Source organism: Fistularia commersonii, chromosome 8 (genome assembly GCF_037954325.1).
Source record: "Fistularia commersonii isolate RoL2024-O1a breed Wild chromosome 8, RoL_Fcom_v1.0, whole genome shotgun sequence".
NCBI lineage: Eukaryota > Metazoa > Chordata > Actinopteri > Syngnathiformes > Fistulariidae > Fistularia > Fistularia commersonii.
The window spans coordinates 14,316,633-14,337,743 of NC_141291.1; the positions used below are offsets into that span (position 1 = coordinate 14,316,633).

Sequence of the window (21,111 nt, forward strand, 5' to 3'; positions counted from 1 at the left end):
GGGTGCAGGCTGGAGGGGCTGGGGGTCGTAATTGACTCTCCCTTGCATGTTCCAGGCTGCATCCGGCTCAGGTCTCTCAGGCCTTGCAAACAGCTGCCAGGTCCCCTCCATCTCATTCTCTCCATCTCTCCTTTCCTCACTCCTTCCTTCCTTTCCACTCATACTCGTGATCCAGCATTTATCCATCCATTCCTTTTATATGTTTTCCATTACAGTACTAAGACCTGGCAGTGGAGGTGTGGTTAATTTCAATGTTGGTGATCCATTTTAACAGAATTTTTTGGTTTGATGCTTTTTTATTTACTAAATTGTTTGTGTGCCTGCTTGTGTTTAGACCTTATTGAGCAAGAAGTTAGTTTTGTTAGCAAACTGAAAACAGGCGTTTTTGGTGAAAAAATATTTTCACTCATCCGCCAGTTTACTAGACACACCGGGAGAAAATTTCTACTGGAAAAGAGCAACTTGCAACAACTTTATCTGTATGTTTTAGTATACTGTATATTAACATCTGTCTGTTTATTTCTAGGCTATAATATGTGGCAGTGCTGAAATGCACTGTATCACAGAGTTGTCTCTTTATTTATATAAATAAAGGTGTGCAAAAGCTTGGTTAGAATGACATTTTAATGTGATAGTTATTACTCCCCTGTTGAGACACAAAACCAAAGATGGAAAAAAAAGTTGTTCCAACAGTTGATTTTTGTATTTTCTTATGATGATAAGTAAAGGTGGGAGTCAAAATATTTTAATTCAATCTGCTGACAATGATAAAGATTTTATCTCAATGTCATAATAAACTGATTGTAGAATAACCAATATTTTGGTTACAGTTGACCAATTAAAGGTGGGAGTCAAAGTATTGTAATTCAATCTGCTGACAATGATAAAGATTTTATCTCAATGTCATAATAAACTGATCGTAGAATAACCAATATTTTGGTTACAGTTGACCAAGGATAATCGCTACATTGATGAGTGTGAAGCAAAAATACACCTTAAATAGAAAAAATGGTAATCCAGCAGTGATTCCCTGTTTGTGTCACCTTCACTGATTTGTCTTTTTATTAACATTTTGTGAACAGGATTCTCTGCCTCTTATAGAATAATTTGTGTTTATTGTTAAGTTGACATGGAATACTGCCAGGGCTGAAACACACCTCTAACATGGAAAAGCGGTTCTCTAAAAGTAATAAAATTATGTGTCCAACTTCATACATTGTCCCAGCAATACTCCCATAATGATTCCACACTTGAGTACAAAATAAGTACACGTGCTCGATTGTGCATTTTTGTATGCAGCGGGCAAAGCTGTATGAAAGGCTCAGTTAACATGAATTCAGTCATCAAGAACGTTTTTAATGAATTTGCTTTTTCTTCAATACGTCCAGTCATCTGTTGTAAAAATCACCTATGCATGAAAAGCTGTAACTCTTAACATTTAAAAGTGTTAGAGTGTTACAGTGTTAGTGTGATAGTTGTCTCACCTACTTTCAAGTGATGGTTTACTCATTAGGAATGTGCGTGTGTGCATCTTAGTGGCGGTAAAGTTGGGCATACTTGTACGCATGGGCTGCTGACTTCACTGGACATTAGTTTATAAGTGGACTTAGTGACTGCTTATTTTCTGTTGTGCTCCACCGTGAAGTGCTCTGGGAGCCTTTCATCTCTCCAACATCACTTTACACAATCCAAGACTTTGTTAGCTGTGTTTATAGGAAAGGTACAGCAAGACAGAGAAAGAGATAAAGAGGGATTTGTGGTCAGAGGCTGAGAGACACACTCACACACAGTTCAGACACAGAACAGGAAAAACAAAGAGTAGAGGTTGATCCCATCCTTAGGCAATGACTAAAGAGACCTAACTCTCTCTGAGGTATTCCCCTTGAAATACTGTAAGGGGTATTGAAGGCAGAAGGTGTGTATGTGTGCTTTTAAGTTCATGTGTGTACATTTGTGTGCATGAGTCTCTGTATGAATACTAAACAGGCCACCCAGCTCTTTGATTTCAGTCGGACCAGGACATGATCCTACTTCGATGTTCTCAGAAAACCATCTGTGTAACCTGTAGGCTTCCTGCTGTGTCCGTGTGTGTGTCCTCTTAAATTTTCTCATTGAAAGAAGCATTAAAGTGTTCCTCTTACATGTGATAACTGAATATTAATTACTTGGAGTCATACTTGAACACATCATTGACAAATGTATTTAGTGCCTATAATTTATGTCAAGAGTCTGGAGCCAAACACGACAAAGAAACTGACAGATTAAGTATAAATTTGATGTTCCTGTAATTCAATTGCAAAAACAAACCCGAAATTAACTACATTGCAATGACGATGTGTGGCAGTGAACTTCATATTGGAATGTTTAAAAGCTTGTTTTCTGTCTCATGTCCTGCTCCCTCGTCCTGTCAATAACAATAGAAGTCAATGTTTTATGAGCCCTGCTCTCATCCCTTCCCCTTTTTTTCCTCATTTCTCATTTTTTCTAATAAATTCTTTGGATATGTCCATCGCTGTCATCGTAACAGTCAGCTTCAATGATAAATCGATCCCTTGTGTCTACAGCAAGACAATGAAGTTACTGTACAAGTCAATCCATTGACTGTGGTTGGTGAATGAAAAAAAAGATGTTTAAAAGCAAGACATAACACTGCTTTTTTCAGCAGTGTTCCAACTTAAAATGTTACTGCTATGGGAGATTTAACAAGGACAACAAGCCAAACAAGGAAACAAGTCGTACCACACACTAAATGAAAGTTCCCCTGCCACCATAGATACGTTGAGCACAGAGGAAAAGGATTCAGTCCTACCGGGGTCCCACTTAACAAAACATTGTTTGCTTGAGGTGATTAGACGCCTGAATATGGTGAGTTATAGCTACATGGTGCTTCTAAAGATTCCTCTAAACTCTCGACACTGCTACTTTGATATACAGCACATGCTGAATATCAACTTCCTGCTAGCTGATGAACCTGTTGGATTTTCAGAGCAAAACAAACCTTTGTAACTTGAACTTTTTGCCACCAGCACTTTTTTTTTGTCCTTTTCTACTAAATATAAGCAGCTATAGCTTCAAGTCCTAAACTTTTTGAAATTTTAGCTTTTGTTATTCAAGTTTAGTTCCGATACCAATATCACTTTTCTCATGTTGAACTTTTTGTAAATGTTTTCGCTTTCGCAGCACAGAATGCATTTAGGAAGAACAAGACTAACTGGGCCTATGTGCATGTTTTGAGAAGAGATGAAGATAAATTCAAGCTCAGTGCTACAGATTGCGGCTTTTTGGAAAGTAAACTGTGTGTGTGTGTGTGTGTGTGTGTGTGTGTGTGTGTATGTATGTGTGTGTGTGTGTGTGTGTGTGTGTGTGTACATTTTCTACCAATTAAGCTTGATTGCTCAATGAAATCTACACTGTACAAATAAAATACATTCAATCTGTCTGAAAAGCAGGATTGTAGGAATGTCATATATCACTGCTGCAAAAAAATAATAATGCAATTGAAGACTCCAGATTAGCTTGTAAACTGACCCTTGTGGAGAGGATGTTTTGCCAAATACTGTTTCCGAGGTTAAAAAGGAGACCTTTATGCCAACAGGGTGGGAGGTCTTTAAAGTTCCCTGAAAAATGACATTTTTGTTCTTTACTAGTAGACAAGTGTCTATTATAGATTTCATAGGTTTCTGGGGGGGGAACTGTTTGGCTTCCCATTCAGACTTTTAGGAAATCCACTGTATGTATTACCGGTATTCTTTTTCATGAAATTAATTTTTGGGCCTATGCAAAATGAATGAAAGTAGATTTTTGGTTTATAGTAAAATATAAATCTGCTCTCTCTTCAATAAAAGTAAACGCAACTGAAACCTGATACAAACCAAAAGGGCACTTTTGTAAACCGCTCCACCCAAAAGTCCTTTATGACTTTTTGAGGTTAAATATGAAGGTTGACTGTTAAGAGAGTATCGGTGTAGTCAAGTTTCATTTGTCACATTTAGATGCAGTGAAGTGACCTTTTTATGCTGGTTTATTTAAACTCACATTAATTTGCTCATATAAGCTTAAATACAAAAAATACATTTTAATATCATGATATACCAAAACCAACAGCCTCTTTCAGCTCCTTTCACCGTGCTAAAATAAAATCTTCTAGTCACTGTATGCGTACAGATGTAAGGGGAAAAACAGGAATGATGGAAATTAATGTATCCCTGATCAGATAAACTAGCAATACAGTTGATGTTGTTACTCCATTATCCCATCCTCCGGTAATATTTGTTCATAGATAAGACACTCCACATATATGAGAAAAAAATCCCATGTACTATAACAGTCACTGTAAAACAGCCATACAGCTCCCAGCGGCCCCAAGGAAAGCATCTGTAACATGAGTCTTCCCGAGTTCTCATTGTCTGGGAAGAGACAAAACCAATTACAGACAGATGATCATTCATACAGTTCAAGAGGGTGGAGTACCAACTGGGAGCTCCCTGGACACAAACACGTAGAGATTCTGAGGCATTTTCAGATGGAGAAGCACTCAATCAAAACCCATTGAAGTTTACCAACCCAAGTTTTAGCAGAAGTACACTACCCCCCAATACAAAGTACAGTAATCAGAGGCCTTCTGCGTTTGGGTACATATCTATCAGTCTTTCGTCTTCTTCCACAGTGGCCTCCTTTGTGTCTTTCAATCATTTCACACTCCGAGACTCTTACTTTCTTCCCGGCTTTGTATTTTTATCATGCCTCTAAATGATTATTCCTTCCACAAAATACTTTCTCCTTCCCTCCACGTCTGTTGTCCTCCAATTACAGCTGGACAGCTGTATGCACTTAATATCAACCAGCTACCTCTGTCTCCTCTTACTTTTTTTTATAGAGTCTCTCCGCTGCAAAAGTCCGAGATAGTGGATATGGTGAAGAAACATGTGAAAGCCATCACTCTGGCAATAGGCGATGGCGCAAATGATGTGGGAATGATACAGACTGCTCATGTTGGAGTGGGGATCAGTGGCAACGAGGGCATGCAGGCCACCAACTCCTCTGACTACTCCATTGCACAGGTGATTCATGTTTGATTGACAGGTATCTCCAGGCAAGACACTGGATCCTTGCCTCAGTCTATCTTGATCTTTAACCTATGTTGCGCGAGAACCAAACAGAAGTTCTTTCAACAGGAGTTTCTCAGATATCATACGATTGCTTTATTTTTTCAATCAGTTTCTCTGCATTTCTGACACAGTATTGTAGAATCAAAATATATTTTGCTTAAACATTACTGACTGGAATTCAGTCTGTCATTTTAAAATAACCATATTCAGCTGAAAAGTTGCATGTGGGTTCACTTTTGCCCAAGTTAATGTGAGATTGAATAATCAGCATTAGTATATATATATATATATATATATATATAGATAGATAGATAGATAGATAGATTGCGTGTTTTTGACATTATACTTGGTATAAAGATGCTTAGTATACAGATACTTAGTATGCAGATGACCAGCCAAGTATTGAGAACCCCGAAAAGTCTGATTGCAGCTTCTCTAATAGGAGAAATTACATCAGTGCATTGTTCTATTATTGAAAAGTAAATGTCTTGAACTTTTGAGACCAGTCAACAGAGCAAATACAACCATGAAAATGTTGTGGTAGATTTTCCAAGATTATGTTATTCTTCAAAGCTAGAAGATATATTTGATTTTTTTTTAAAGTGACTGATGAATAGAAAACATGTAATTGTATAATAGTACCTTGAGGCTGTAGTTTCCATAATTTATGGAGCTTAAAATTCCAACTAAAAAGAGCATTATGTGACCCAGATAAAATGATAGAAGAAGGAATCTCCTGACTTCTTGGTTTTTAACCTTTCTGTCTCCATCTTCCACTTAAACACTCATTTGCTTTTACTTGGCGCTGTTTATCTCTAAGCCCTTGAGCATCTTGCACAATCTCCCTATCACTGTCGGTCCTCTCTCCTCCACTTTCCCTTCTCCCACTCACATTCTTGATAGCTATGCTGTTTTCTCTCCTCAAATTATGTTCATTTTTTCCCTGATTTTTTCCCTTTTCTTTAAATGGCAGTTCTCCTACCTAGAGAAGCTGCTTTTGGTCCACGGAGCATGGAGCTACAACAGAGTCACCAAGTGCATCCTCTACTGTTTCTATAAGAATGTGGTCCTGTATATCATAGAGGTAAAAGCTCACTTTTCTTCCTATCTCTCTGTCTTACACCCACAGACACACACACAGAGTTACATTAACAGAGAATTTTGCAGCTGTCTGTGGCCATGTCTGACATTGATGGACGAGGTGCCCTTCTGGTGTCTGCTTTCTGTCTCTCTTACATACACACACATACACAGGAAAAAATGTGTGTTTAGACCAGCAGTGATGAGACCACAGTGAGGTTTGACAGTTTTGTGTATACATGCATATCCTTTGTTCCTCTTGTTGCAGCAACAGCTTTAGGGGACTAGAATCAGAAATGAAAGCAGTCAATTTTAGATTCAGGTTTTCCTTGAGATTGCGTTAATTGTTAAGATTATGGTACATTGGATTTACGTGTGTGTGTGTGTGTGTGTGTGTGTGTGTGTGTGTGTGTGTGTGTGTGTGTGTGTGTGTGTGTGTGTGTGTGTGTGTGTGTGTGTGTGTGTGTGTATAACATGGGGGGCACCCAGCAGAGTGTTTACTTCATCACATGGTTGTCAGCTGTGGCCCCACACCCCCAACCTTAATGTCACACTCTGTCTGACTTTAAGGGTGCCAGCAGGTGCAGGTCATCATGAGCCACAGCCTAGTTGCGTACTGTCCTTTTCACACCACCCATAGTAACCCTGTGTTTCCATGATTATCTCACATGATTGGCTCCCTGCAGAGAGCTCTAGGCCAAAGGTTAGAGACGGTCTCTGTCCACTTAGTGGAGACAGAAAAAGGGGGATGGGGCTGTGTGTTTTTGTGCATCTGACCTCACCCCTAGGCTATATGCTTCACCCTATACCCCAGGAATGCCACAACACACACCAGTGGCCCCAAACATTTCTCTATCTGTCCTCAGATCATACTGTGTCTAGCCTAGGCTACAGTCACTTTCTAACACAGTGCTTTGGTAAATTAACTTCCATTAAGTTAGAGTGAGGTTTAAGCGCCCACCACAACCTGAGCATGGAATGCAAACTGAATGCCAAAAAGCATCATGGAGCTCGAAGAACTTTTAAGAACAACTCCAGCATATCTCATGTTTAAACAGCAATATATCATTGGCCCATTTATCTCAAGTCTTGGAACCTATTAATCAAATTGACGTTGACCTCATTCTCAACCAATGTATTATTAGTAGCACTCAAAAAATCCCACAATTCCCCTGATCCGTGTTTCTTGTAGTAATGATGATTTTTGCTTAATATGTTTCTATTCAACATCTAGTGTATGACGTGAGAATATCTAGCAGTTTTTTCTCACTGGCACTATTCCTATATTTACCTGTAATATAATTTCATGAATGTTTTTCTCATCAAAAAGAGTCGGTTCTTAGGCATTTGGAAATGACATGTGGTGCACTGATTTTGATATAAGAAAATGCTAATTTTGTGATGTTTCTCAAACATGTATGGTTGGATCTACGTGCTTCAAATATATTGTCTGTGCTGAAAGACTCCTTAAGTTTTTTTTTTTTTAGATGTTCTTCTTTTCTAGGACACAAAAAGGAAATCCATGTATGAAAAAGTTGGCTGTTGTAGGCTGTTATTTTAAACACCTATATTGTTATCATCTCCGAATTTCACAATCAGTGCAGCCTTGTTGTCTTCAGCTTGTCATGTGTCCGTATCAATCTGAAAAATAGTGATAAACTTGGCCTTCTCTTCATCCTGTTTCCACTATCAGTTGGTCCCTAAGGCAGTTTCACTTCTGGTATTATTCCTCTCATCCCCTCTCAATCCTTTCTTTGTGCCCCAGCTCTGGTTTGCTTTTGTGAACGGTTTCTCTGGCCAGATCCTTTTTGAGCGCTGGTGTATAGGCCTCTACAATGTGGTGAGTACCTGCCCCCGCTCCATCTCCAGCTGCATCTCTCTTTTCTCTCACTTCCTGATGTAACTAATTTTTTTTTGGTTAATGTCAAATGCCATCTCTGGCTCTTTACCTATCTTTCTTTCAATGTCTATTTCGTTGTCTTGTCAATGTTCTCTGCAGGCGAGACACTTTAAGTTGTGTTTGTGTGTGTGTCTCATGAAAAAAAAATCAGACAGGCTTTTTTGGAAAAGTAATGTTTGTAATTGTTTTTTTTAGGCAGTCTGATATTTTCAGCTATGCTTGTCAAATCATACATGCATGTGTTTGTGCAATGCCCTGAAAGTTTGAAACTGTGTCTGTCTTCAAGATATTTACTGCACTGCCTCCATTTACTCTGGGGATTTTTGACCGACCATGCAGCCAGCAGAACATGCTTCGTTTCCCTCAGCTCTACCGAATCACTCAGAATGCAGAGGGCTTCAATACAAAGGTATGAGTAAACATGTGCAGCCACTGAGCACTGAGCCACATAAACACCCAAGTCCATGTACTGCATCACTGCCACACAGTGATACTGTTATTTTTTATTCTTGTAGAAGCGCCACTATTAAATTACATAATCATGTTGTTAACTGAGTTTGGCAATTTTCCTGTGGCCAGGAGACAACCAGTAGATGTTTTATTTGGGACACTTTAATTGTTGTTTACCTCTTAGCCATCAGTGGTTTCGCTTTCTCCAATCTAGCTCGGAGTCTTTCCCCCCAAAAGCCTCCCAAGGACATTTGCTTGATGTTCCTCTGGATCCACTGGGCCTACCATGGTTCCCCAGAATTGGTGTTGATCTTTAAATTTAGGATCATAAAGTCAAACCCAAAGTTGTCATTTCTTATACTACATTAGCTTGTCATGCCCTGTGGCTCATCTTTTGAGTTGGCAAGTGATGCCTGCTGTTTGTTTGATATGCCAGCATGTAAACAAGAGTCGCGTGGAGACTTGAATATTTCCATGGCAACCCTCATGAGATTCATAAGGCCTGAATAAGGAAGCCTTTCTTTGAGCGGGTACACCAGTAACCCAACTTACTGTATATGTGTGAGTGTGTGTTATTATGTGTGTACAGAAGGGCACTTTTGATGGCAAGAACACAGTAAAAGATGTGTGTCAGTGTGAGGAATTGCTGTTTTTGTATGTTTTTATGTGTGCGTTTGAGTGAGAGCCATATATGTGGGCTTTGGCATTGGTTTAATTCACACTGAGTTGTTTTCCATGCTTTTCTTTTACCTATCTTGCTCTGTCTTTTCAGGTTTTTTGGGGACACTGTATCAACGCATTGATTCACTCGATTATTCTCTTTTGGTTTCCTCTAAAAATGTTAGAGCACGGTGAGTGACTTACCTGAGTTTTTTTTCTCTCCATTATTTCTTGAACTATGTGGTAAAGCTTGTGTGTTTTCCACAGACTCTCCCTTCAGTAATGGTCAGGGAAACGACTACTTGTTTGTTGGAAATATGGTCTACACCGTAAGCATCTTGTCTTTTTTTTTTAATGCACATGTATCTTTTTGCTCCTTCTCTTCTGTTATTTGGCATGTATTTGTGTGGTTTTATTTGCCTGTGCACAGTATTTTTGTGTCAACATCACCGTGTTTTTTTCTCTAAGGCCATTTCGGGTCCCAGGTCTATCTCTTGTTGTTTTTCACTTTTCCATTTCACAGTTACCCTAAAATTAATTTACACCATAGTCCCACGTGGTGTTTGTTTTATGTGTATGCAGAATAAAGAGGGCTGCAGGAGTCTGTGGCATTTTACCAGACATTGTGTTGTTACTCAATAAAATGAATGCTTATTATTTCCAGTCAGATGAGAACTAATCCTCTCTCTATCTCTCTCTCTCTCTGTGTCTTGTGCATGTGTGTGTTTTCAGTATGTAGTAGTTACAGTATGTCTGAAAGCTGGAATGGAGACCACTGCTTGGACCAAGGTGGGTACATGAAAACACAAATAAGCTCCACCACATGAAACACTGAGGATTCCATTCTCCAAGTGGAATTGAATAGAATTTATTGGAAAAGTGTGATTGGACACCAGTCCAATCACAGAAGTCCACAACAGAAGAGAAGTGAACAAAAAAATGGTCTGGAGAAGAAAATGAGGAAGCACAGTGTTATAGTATCTATATAATATCTAAGAGGCAATATTGCACCCATAGAGAGGCACCAAGTGTTACACTCCAATCATACAAATGTATCAAAAGCATTCATTTAATTTTTTTCCTCGTTTTAGCATCACATGTAGATTTTGTAGCAATCACATCGAGTAAACTAAAAATGTTGGAAATCTGTATTTTTAAAGTCTGACTTAAAAATGTATTATGTAATTGGACTCTAAATGCTTTTCCTTATAGATCATTTTGCATTGAACAGATACATTTCTGTGCTGAAAAAAATTAGCCCAGTTAAGTTCAGGATGCAATCCAGACAACATCATTTCCTGATAGCTTGCCTAATACTTTGAAGTTGCCACTATGATAATCAGATAAAAAAGTAAAATGAACTTTTGAGGGTAAACCCGTATTTGTCCTAATGTTTCCAAACTGTACTATTAAATGCTGCACCATTTGTGAACTTTGGCTAGCTTTTATAGTACTTGGAATTCCAGGCATAAATGTTGGCCACTTGCTGTTATAATGCTAAACCAGACTACACAAAGTTAGCTGTAGCATTTAATGTCCAGCATGGGAAATAGCGCTGAAACCCATTCACACAAGTAATGTTCACATATATGAAATTCCTTCTGGCTGGCTGACCACAAAAGCAATCTTGTTCGGCATAGCACTAATATCAGCATGTATGGAAATTTTTCTGTTTACCATTCAAATATGCCAGACTCTAGATATATACCAGATGTCTTAATGATTGTAAAAAAGTATTTTAATATTAGATGACTGCGGCATGTACAGGCAAAACCAAAATACAGCTGTAAAATTGTGTAAAATAATGAACATGATGGTATAAAAATAAACAAAACCATCTACTTGAAAGTCTTATGGTAGAACATTGTAAACAGAGGTGGGTGTAGAGGTCATAAGGGCGACAGTAGCTCCAGCTATGACAGCAACATGATTTGCCCCATTCCTTTTGCTGGTGAGAAAGAAACTAGAAGGATGGCCTGACGGGCGCTGACACCCGTGTCTGCTCAGCTGTCCACACAGCAGCCTGACAGTAATGAAACAGGGTCCCACTGGAATTCACAGTGTCCCCTTACAACAGATCACAGGGAGAGACGAAGACATGGGAAGGCAAGAGGGGGAAAGGTTGTCTATATTCAGATGAGCCGTGTGTTAAGTATTTGACCTCCTGCTGTCTCCCTGTTGTGTCTTTTAATCCTCTGGATTCCTTATGCCACCTTATCTGTACTCTCTTCTTTCTCTCCTCACTACCTCTGCTATAGTTTTCCCACCTGGCAGTCTGGGGAAGCATGGCTCTTTGGATGGTCTTCTTCGGTGTGTACTCAGCCATCTGGCCCACCATCCCCATCGCCCCTGATATGCTGGGCCAGGCAAGTTATCGCACCTTTGAAATGTGTCCCTCATCTCAACAACACTCGTTAGAAAAGCCCTTTCCATCTGTATCTCTTTTCTGCAACATCCATCACCAGCCCCTCCCGTATTTGTTGTCAATACATGGCGCCTTAGAAACACACCTCCTGGGTGTTCCACGTCAGCACTGCTGTAACCCCAGGGGAGATTTGCGCCCCACCAGCCGCTCTCACCAGGCTTCCTGCACCTGCTGCTTGTCACCCGAGCCTCGGTCTTTTACTGCCCTCTGTGGAGGTGTTGACTTAAGAGGGTGGCCTGCTGCCAGTGATGATGAGGGTGCAGTGGGGGTGAGGAGAATCAACGTGGGTCCACTTGATTGAGAGACTTATTTTAAAGTTTAGGGACAAAGAGGGAGTTGAGGTGCCCCACTGGGTGGGTAGACACGTTGCTTGGGGGGAGGTAATAGGGGTTGACTCAATCCCCCCCAGCCCATTAATTCAATTTGTGTCAGAAATCAGGAATGCGGTCAAATATCTCTGCAGCTGCCGAGTCTAACTGGGGAATGGTCAGAGACACTCAACCACTACCACCCCATTCCTCTGTCGTCCCCCCTCACCCACAACTACCCTGTTACCTCTCTTATTTCCCCTGGTCCTGCTATCTATATTTCCATCTGTCCATGGGGGACAGGGGATGGAAAAGAGCTCTATATTCGCACTCAGAATAACTGTCTGCATGTTTGACAAATGTATGCATGATGTGTGTCTAGCTATGTGAAGTTTGTGTTGACAGTAGAATGGTGTCTGTTTCTATAGGGAGCAGAGAAATTCATTTAGCATGCCTGTGTACAGTGTTTTACACCATGTGATGTACTGTGTGGTCAGCCCTTAAGAACTAAAATGTGTGTGTGTTTGAGTATATTGCACTTGGATTCTCTCTGCCTGGGTTGTGATTCCAGCTGCTGCAGAAGATATATATCTAATGGTCTTCGGATCCATTTTCCTCTCCCCTCCAGGGATCCAGATCGTCTCTATATCTCCAGATCCAAACATAGGGTACAGGAAACAAAGGATATAGACAATAAAGAAGTCATCAGGGATGTCACAGTGCATAGAATTTGTGTGATTATTTAGTGACATTGAGTTCATACCTTTTGGCTCGTGAAGCGCTACAGACAACCAAAATGGAGATATTGTGTAAAAAAGAAAAGCTGAGGCATTTACAGAAACAAGCAAGGACAAGCAACAGATGATAAAGCCTCCTATCGACAAGAGGAGGTGAAAAAGTGAGATTGGAGTGAACCACGGGAGACAAATGTGTGGGAGGAAAAGGCAAGGAAACATTTGTTGGATGCATGATTAATCCCAGGAGTTGGGCTTATGATAAGGGTTATAGGTCAGTGAGCCAAGCTGCAGACAGGTAGTTGGGCTCTGTAATTTGTCATCAGTATTTGAGTTGGGAGAGCACTGTTAAATCCAGTTTCTGGTGTAGATGCGAGGTATGATCTGTCTTTCAAAAATGTTGGCTAACATTAGCAGTCTTCAAAGTTAACTCTGGTGTTTCATGGTCCTTACTGTCTCTCACTATGTCTCATCTTACATTTTTTTGGCTTTCCCTCATCTTTCTTTGTGCTTACATAAATGACGCACTTCTTCTTTCTGTTAATATACAAATTAAATAAATGGAGTCTGTGTTTTGTCATTTCAGGCTGGCAGGGTAATGCAGTGCTGGTACTTCTGGCTGGGCCTGATCCTGGTGCCTACTGCATGTTTACTTAAAGATTTTGCCTGGGCATCGTAAGTAGGGCCCATTTATTATAAACATATGGGAAATCCAAACAAGCACTATTTAACTTAACCAGTGAATTTACATAACTTACACTGAGACTATGTCAACACTTACGCACTCCTTGCATTATAAATAACACATGTCTACAACTTAAAAAACCCAGACTTTTCCTCACAGCGTCTGATGAGCTTATTGCTGCTTTACAGCACCCGTCGTACTGTCAGGAAGTCTCTCCTGGAGGAGGTGCAGGAGTTGGAGGCGCGCGCAGTCGATCCAGGTGCAGCCGTGCTGAGGGATGCCAGCGGCCGCAGGTATATAAAACTATTTATCTTGTAATTTCAGCTGCTTTTATATCCTTTCTTGACATTGAAAGGAGCTTTTATTTCTACCATTCATTTTTTTTTTTTACTTGTATTTTTTTGTGTGTGTGTATTGCGCTATTGCTGCCTCATGAATCAAGTATACCAAAGATTCAGTCTTTAACTGTCAGATGTTATTTTTACAATGATGTGTCTACATGTTTGGGGATGAAAAACTAACTACCCGGTGGCGTTCACAGGGCCGAAGCCAACGCTGAGGTCCCATAGAGCCAATGCTGTGTCTTCAGAGGTAGTTCATGGGTTTGATCTGTCCCACTGTGTGAACTGTGACCTCAAATGACTTGTTTGTCCTTCTGCAAGTTTCTCTGGAGTGACCATCACTTGTTTGCCCTTAAACCTGTATTTTTTCCAGCCTTATTTTTCAATGTGATTTCTTTCCCCTTGTACTGCATTTCTTCATAGGTGGATCAATTTGAACTGCTGCTCTGACCTGGTGTGTTTACACTAAATTTCTGTAGTTCCGACCTCTTCAGTTTAGCTGTGTGTGGTTTCTCTAGCAATGCGTTATAGTGGAGTGCATTCTATAGTTTTGAAAGAAATATGTGCAACTCATAGAGACAGAACATGCTTAGAATTGTAGACGTTCGCTCTAGCAGTTACTAGAAGTCGGTGGTTGCTGCCACAACTAATTGATTCCAATCGATACATTGCAATACATTTACTTGGCAACAAAGATTTTTTTATGTTATCAGATCTTCTTTTCTTCATTTAAGCGAGATGACACATTCCTAACAACACAATGGAATTTGATAATTGTAGAAAAATGCGCAGGTTGATTATAAATCCAAAGGTCATGTTCATGGAGGTGACGTGAAAGCTTTTTCTATAGATCTATCAGCTGAACTGTATTTTGATTCTGCCTTTAAAAACACATTTGCTGGTAGGCATTGTGAAGCTGGAGGTAGAATGCTGATTTCCCTGCCTTTATGTGCCTTCTTATCAGCACAAACAGATTGTGAAAAGATCTACTGTCTGTTATGTTGATATCATACATGCACAATTGATTACTATAGGCATGTCAACATGATCAAAATATAAATCACCACTGAGTATCTGAGAGGCCCCCAGGCTTTTCTGAGAAAACAACCCCTCTATTGTGAAATACTTATAATTTTGTGGCTCCACTCATTTGACAACCCTGTGGAGACTTGATTTATGGGTTACAAGAGTTAGAACAAAAAGTCGTGGGCAAACCGTGTAAACAGGGCTGTCAGTATCAACAAATCAGTTGAAATGCTTTGTGTGTAAACTGTGCTGCAGTCACACAATACACAAGAAGCATCAATTGAGTGTCAGTCCATTGTGGTTTGAGAGATAAGGATTAGAACAACTTGCGTTGGACCTAATTATGACTTGATGAAAAGGTGATGTGAAGTTAACACAGACAAGGGACATCTCAGAGCAGTTAAAGCTTAAAAGGAGCTTGAGGTGTCTGAGGTATGTTTGAGGTATGGTGAGTTACCACATTGCTCTTCCTGACCCCTTATCCAGGGCCCCGTCCTGGACTCACCCTGCCTCTAAACCCTCTCTTATTCTGTTTGAGGAGGAGAAGTCAGGCAGGCAGAGAGGGAATGGAGCAAAATGGAAAAGAGCACATCTGTGTTTGTAGTTCCTGGGGAGGTCCTGGGGTAGGCATGGGAAAGGGGTGGAAAGGTAGAGTGCAGAAGAGTCTCGAGGGGGGAGTTCAAACGGAGCACATCCTTGGCTCTTTTGAAAGGGGGCCAGACAGAAAGATCACAGTTAGGGGATGGACAAGTTGAATTGTACTGATCCATCAACCACTCACTTGTTTGTCCAACTACCGTCATTTTATGATTCACTCTGCACTGTCATCTATCTACCAGACATCATTTTCTTTGGCTAAAGGCTCCTTGAGCAAATACTAAAAGCCTTGTTTTTTTCCCCTCAGTGAAGGTTCCCAACAGTCACATACAGCACTTTCAAAATTTCCCTAACTGCTCGCTTAATATTCTGGCCTTGAGAAAAACTTCAGACTATAGTCTGTAACTACTCTGTTGATCATCATATTGACTTCATGCCAGGGAAACTCCGCTTGTGAATTTCAATCTTCATTGGGAGATAAATGGAAAAAATGTTTTCTTTAAAAAACATGCAAACCAATAATACCAGTTCCTTCGCCTTTTCATGGTTGTAATGATGGTGACGGGGATGGAGTGTGTACGTGTATGTGTACGTGTGTGTGCGTGTGTATGCATGAGGGCATTTGTGTGCAATATCTGGAAAGTGCTCAGTTATTTTTGGTGACTGGAGGAGAGGAGCCATGACGGCGTGTGGTCTTAAAACAGAGAATCCAGTCTTCTTAGAAAGGGGGAGAAGAGTGTCGAGTGGAGTGGGGGGCGGGGGGCAGGGGGTAGGGGGGACAGTTCACTATGGATGTTCTGTTACCCTGTAGCCGGTTTATGACTTCTGTTGGGTCAAACACTCGGATTCATCTCAAATTAACCCTTTGGTTTTAAATCGAGTATTTCCTATCTAACTAATAGGTTTAAGTCACCACAGATTGAAAGATTTTTTTACATCTGTATGTACTTTCATGCATTTACTAAAAGAATGAGAGGGAAATATTGTAAAGTAGGGATATTTTTGTGTAATATTTATTATCCTCCTTTGAATTATCTATAATTGATGCTTATGCGTGATCGCTTGCAATAAATGCTCTCTGTCTCTGTCCGCAGTCTAAACGAACGAGCCCATCTGCTGACAAGAGTCTTTAGGAAAACACCTTCAAGTGTAGGACGTTCAAACTCTGTGCAGCAGACTGTGTCACGTGAGTGTCTTTTTGTCAGACATTCTTAAACATAATCTGAGCATGGTTTCTATATCACTCCTAAAGTTTAAGTTTATTCCAACAAAAATTGTTGGAAACACATTCTTGGGTGTTATGTTAAAACTACATAAATGCATCAAGCTTTTTTTATTACAGAAGGTTCACTCCAGTTGATGACCCTATAGATAAATGCCACTGGATTCTGCAGCACCCTCAGGTCTTGCATAGTTATTCGGAGAGGTTCATGCTTCTGTTTTGATATCCATCCAACATCTCTCCAGTTATTTATCCTTTTCTCCTGGTTAGGTTTTTGCCAGTAGCAGGTACAGTAGCTGTTAGTTTCACAAACTGTTTTTACAGAACTTTCACATCAGAACTCAATTTCTCTGATACATCTAAAGTTCTTATTAATTATAGTATAGAATTATGTACAGTGACTATTTATAACTGTCTAAACATAGTATATTTATGATGATTTTAATAACCTGAAGAATAATCTAGACAGAGTTAATGAAACCGCATTAATCCACTATATTCAGTTGTAATCTACAGTAAATTATCATCAACAGAAAAAGAAATACGAGTAAAATGGCACTTGTATGTTTTGATTACATTGCTAGTATTTAGAAAATGATCATTTTAAACCAGTGGTGCTGATTTGCAAACTTGTTCATGTTTGTTTATCGTGGCCCCATCACAATGTAATGGAGTAGGGAAAAGACGGCTCTGACAACATGGGAAAAACTCTAATTTGTGTCATGATATCATCATACCGTGTTTATCCAAACTGGCCAGTCACTATTTGAGGTCTTTGGGAATTTGATTTGTCTGCTTGCTCGGCCTGAATCATAGATGTGTAATACAATCTGGATAATGTATCAGAGGCACAGCCTCCACTCATTTCTATGTAAAGCAACTCAGTGTAAAATCATGAAAATTATATAATTTGATATCTGTCCTTTGTGCTGCATGATGCAGGTCTGTAGAGCACGATATCTTGATTTCTGCCACTAATACCTGGTTTATCCACTGATTTCTTAAAATAATTTTTTCCTCATGTAGACTTCAAAAAAAATTATTGGAGAAGTTAGTTAAAATGTCAGGCCCAAAATGATCCATCCGAATAATTATAATTGTAAAAATGTTTCTCATTCTTTGTCCGTCTATGAGGGGAGGGCCTTTTCTTGGACCAAAATGTTTGTCTTTGCAATTGTGTTGTTTGACCACCATATTCTTACACTTAGAGTCTGGCTTCCTTCATTCAGGCATTTGTTTTTTAAGTTAAATATAACCTGCAACCACAGCAGAAGGGACGTGTGATGACATTGGGTCCGCCATGTCTGTCAGCTGTGACATAAAATGATGCCACATTCCACTCTTTGCCTCTGTTTTATTGAAAAACAGGCAACCGTCAACAACTCCCTCTCATGCTCTCACTAAGTAGAAGCAGAGCTCTGCAGATCCAGAGCTTTTTGATCAAGCGGCCACTAACCTTGTTAACTCCTGGCATACTGTGTGACACATACGCAGCTGTAACTCTCTTGGCGACGGGCCGAAACCCTTACCTGAAATCTGTTCCTTTCTTTCAATCTGCAGATGGTTATGCCTTCTCTCAGGAGGAACATGGCGTGGTGTCTCAGTCCCAGGTAGTGCGCTCATACGACACAACCCGCCAGCGCCCCAGCCTCTAGCCCCTCCTCTAACCAAGGCTTCGGCGCACTGTTTGTCAAGCTGGCAGTACAGAAAGACTCAAGTGAGACCCCCATGCCAGGTGACTGACCCCTGCTGTGGCCTTACTGGAACTATGACCTGATCCCTTGCCAGGGGTGGGGGTCACGGTCAAGCGTGGAGGCCATTGTTGGTGCATGGAGAACCTTTTTTGAGAGGAGGGAGCAGTCTGAAATGTGAACAAAACTTCAGATTTCAAACACAAGCTGCTGACAGGCTTGAGCAATCACACTCACGCAGTCATGACAAGTCAAATTCAGACTGCTACTTATATGTGTATACCCCACAGACTGGGTTTGGCTCATGCCGCTGTGTGTTTATTTGTGTGTCTGTGTGTGTGTGTGTGTGTGTGTTCATTCTAGTGTGTCCGTATCTGCCTGTGCATGTATGTAAGTCTGCATGCATTGGCACTCGTGTGTGTGTGTGTGTGTGTGTGTGTGTGTGTGTGTGTGTGTGTGTGTGTGTGTGTGTGTGTGTGTGTGTGTGTGTGTGTGTGTGTGTGTGTGTGTGTGTGTGTGTGTGTGTGTGTGTGTGTGTGTGTGTGTGTGTGTGTGTGTGTTAGCTTCCTCTTTTTCCTCTTTTCTCCCTTTGGTGAGGTGTGTTTTGCTTGTCAGTCATCACATGCCGACATCGGAGGGGATGTCAAAATAAACACGGAGGCACTGATGAATCCCTTAAAAAAAAGGAGCAAAGATCATAAAGCGCTTCAGGCCCCTCATTCCATCGCTGCACCGAGCCTCACTGCCAAACGCCATGCTGTTGCCACGGAGGCAGAACGCTCATTGTGAGCTGGACCACCACCCTGTCACACCCCACTGCGACCCCACCTCCACACAATCTTTTCCTTCTCTTCTTTGCTTATCTCTACCTTTTCCTTAATTCTTTCCTCCCTATCTCCCCATCTCTCCTCCTCTTGCAGCATATGTCCTCACACGGTAAAAATCCCTTTTCCCTCTCGTCTTTTTAATTCTGATCACTCCCTTGACTCCCCAAATTGACCCTCCTGGAACCATCATTAATGTAGAGGCATCGACATCATCAGCAGCAGCAGCAGCAGCCTGGCTTTACAGCTTCCTTCAGTTCCATTGGATTACCACTATGGGAATATCTCTTATTTTTTTAAGTGAACATGTGTATGTGATTTCTCTTTTCATTAATGCCTGTTTTTTGTACTCATTTATGGAGACTTGTCTTAGAGGGAATATTTTACTTGAACTAGTCCTAATACGCATCCAAATAGAAGGGATCTGATTGAGACACTCGCTTGGACATCGTTTTTCTGCCTCTGGGATTTGTCTGAATGTATTCTGTTGTCTGTGTGCTCTATGTTGAGAACTCTGGTTCAGGAATGCAAGACTGAAGGGTTGGAAATGGGGAAGTTGTCCATGCGAGTCCTAATCATTAAATCTAATCAATCTATGGCCTGACCAAAAGTCTGTCTGTTCACTGTAAGCCGCCTACTCATGCACCAGAAAATAAATCACATTACTTCGGACAGACGGCTGCCACAATGACAGGTTATACACTCTTGAAGAGCTACTGAAGTACTTTGTACCACAATTTTACCTCCATAAAATACATGGGTTTCTAATTGGATGTTATATTTTACAAAGTTTAGAAATTCACCAGTTCATTCTTACATTCATTCTTGTAACGGGGCTCATCCCTGCCATTCCCAATCCTTTTCTTTTGCCTTTTAATGCATTGAAATACCAGAAAACCAAGCAGGTCACACATCTCAAGCTCCAGAAGAGAGACAGAGGGGTTCGGGTAGATTTTCCTAGAGGGACAGATGTGGAGTTGCGGGATTTTGCTTTTCATTCTTTGCTGGAAATGGAAATATGATCAATTTGAACATGAAGTGCTCATGATATCTTATCCAAGCCTTTTTCCATACACAACCCCCCCGGTTGCTCAGTGGCGTCTGTGTAGAAAGACTCTTTGCAGAATAATACGAACAACCTCCCCCTAAGTCTCTGTGCGCTGGAGTCCAACTGGAAATTCCCTTTTCTATCCACCTACCCGGATGTGTCCCGGCCCAAAGCAACTGCAGCTGCTCCATTATGGAGAATCCATCGGGCTGCAAACTACCAGGAGCCAGAGAGCTTTCAGCTCTTTCCCGAAGGTTGCTCTGCTTTCCAGATGAGCTGTGTTTGCAGAGAGGGCTGCCAAAACTGCACCTCTTGTCGTCATAGCCGTTGAGCAAGTCGAGTGGTGTGACAGGTATCAGTTATGTCCACGGTGGATGGGATTTGACATATTGAATGTCTCTTTCGTGGGGATCAAAGGAAAATAGTGCAATTATTTTACCCACGCGTCTTTTCCCCCCGAGTGCGGGTTTTGAAATTTTCGACATAATTTTGGCAGTTATCAATCAGCAAGAAAGCTTCACGTTACATGTAACACGGTAACTGGGTATACGTGGCAGTCTGTCTGACACCAAAAGAATTTGGATTATATTAACGGTCTCTGACAATAGTCCAGAATTTATTTTGGAGTTTTCTGTTTTAACTGAGATTAAACTTATGTTGCCCCCAGGGTTTGAGATATGTGAACAATGGCATTTCAGTGGGCCCCCACAGAAACTCCCACTTATCTTACAGAAATGTTGATTGTGTAAAATCCCTATGCTGCTCACTCTTGGCCATTGTCTGCAGTACTCTCCTGTGGAGAGATACTGTAAAGCTACGGGGTCACAGCATCATCTCCAATCAGCTCCCTAGGCTAGAAACTTAAACAGAGACAGACAACCCAGCTCAGATCAGACCCAGGCATGAGTAACTCTCACAAACACCCCTCATGTGAGTTTATCAAAAGCTGATAACTAAACTGAGCTTATCCGTATCAGTAGCAAGATGTTTTTGAAGATAACATTTTGCACTA

The 21,111-nt window shown here is 40.8% G+C and overlaps 1 protein-coding gene across 8 annotated transcripts in view; it reads left to right on the forward strand.

Annotated features, from left to right (window-relative positions):
- Nucleotides 1-19,661, forward strand: part of atp8a2 (ATPase phospholipid transporting 8A2) — a 46,159-nt gene extending 26,498 nt beyond the window's left edge. For 7 of the 8 annotated variants that reach the window (XM_086151318.1, XM_086151323.1, XM_086151319.1 and 4 more), the window contains 12 exons: nt 4,877-5,060; nt 6,082-6,192; nt 7,954-8,028; nt 8,375-8,497; nt 9,311-9,389; nt 9,466-9,527; nt 9,931-9,987; nt 11,457-11,564; nt 13,252-13,340; nt 13,539-13,643; nt 16,409-16,500; nt 18,097-19,661. In XM_086151318.1, coding sequence (XP_086007444.1) covers nt 4,877-5,060; nt 6,082-6,192; nt 7,954-8,028; nt 8,375-8,497; nt 9,311-9,389; nt 9,466-9,527; nt 9,931-9,987; nt 11,457-11,564; nt 13,252-13,340; nt 13,539-13,643; nt 16,409-16,500; nt 18,097-18,191 — 1,180 coding nt within the window. In that variant the 3' untranslated portion in view covers nt 18,192-19,661. Of the gene's footprint in view, nt 1-4,876; nt 5,061-6,081; nt 6,193-7,953; nt 8,029-8,374; nt 8,498-9,310; nt 9,390-9,465; nt 9,528-9,930; nt 9,988-11,456; nt 11,565-13,251; nt 13,341-13,538; nt 13,644-14,114; nt 14,146-16,408; nt 16,501-18,096 lie in introns of all 8 variants that reach the window. The other variant, XR_015106534.1, reaches the window with a different exon arrangement.
- The last annotated feature ends 1,450 nt before the right edge of the window (nt 19,662-21,111 follow it).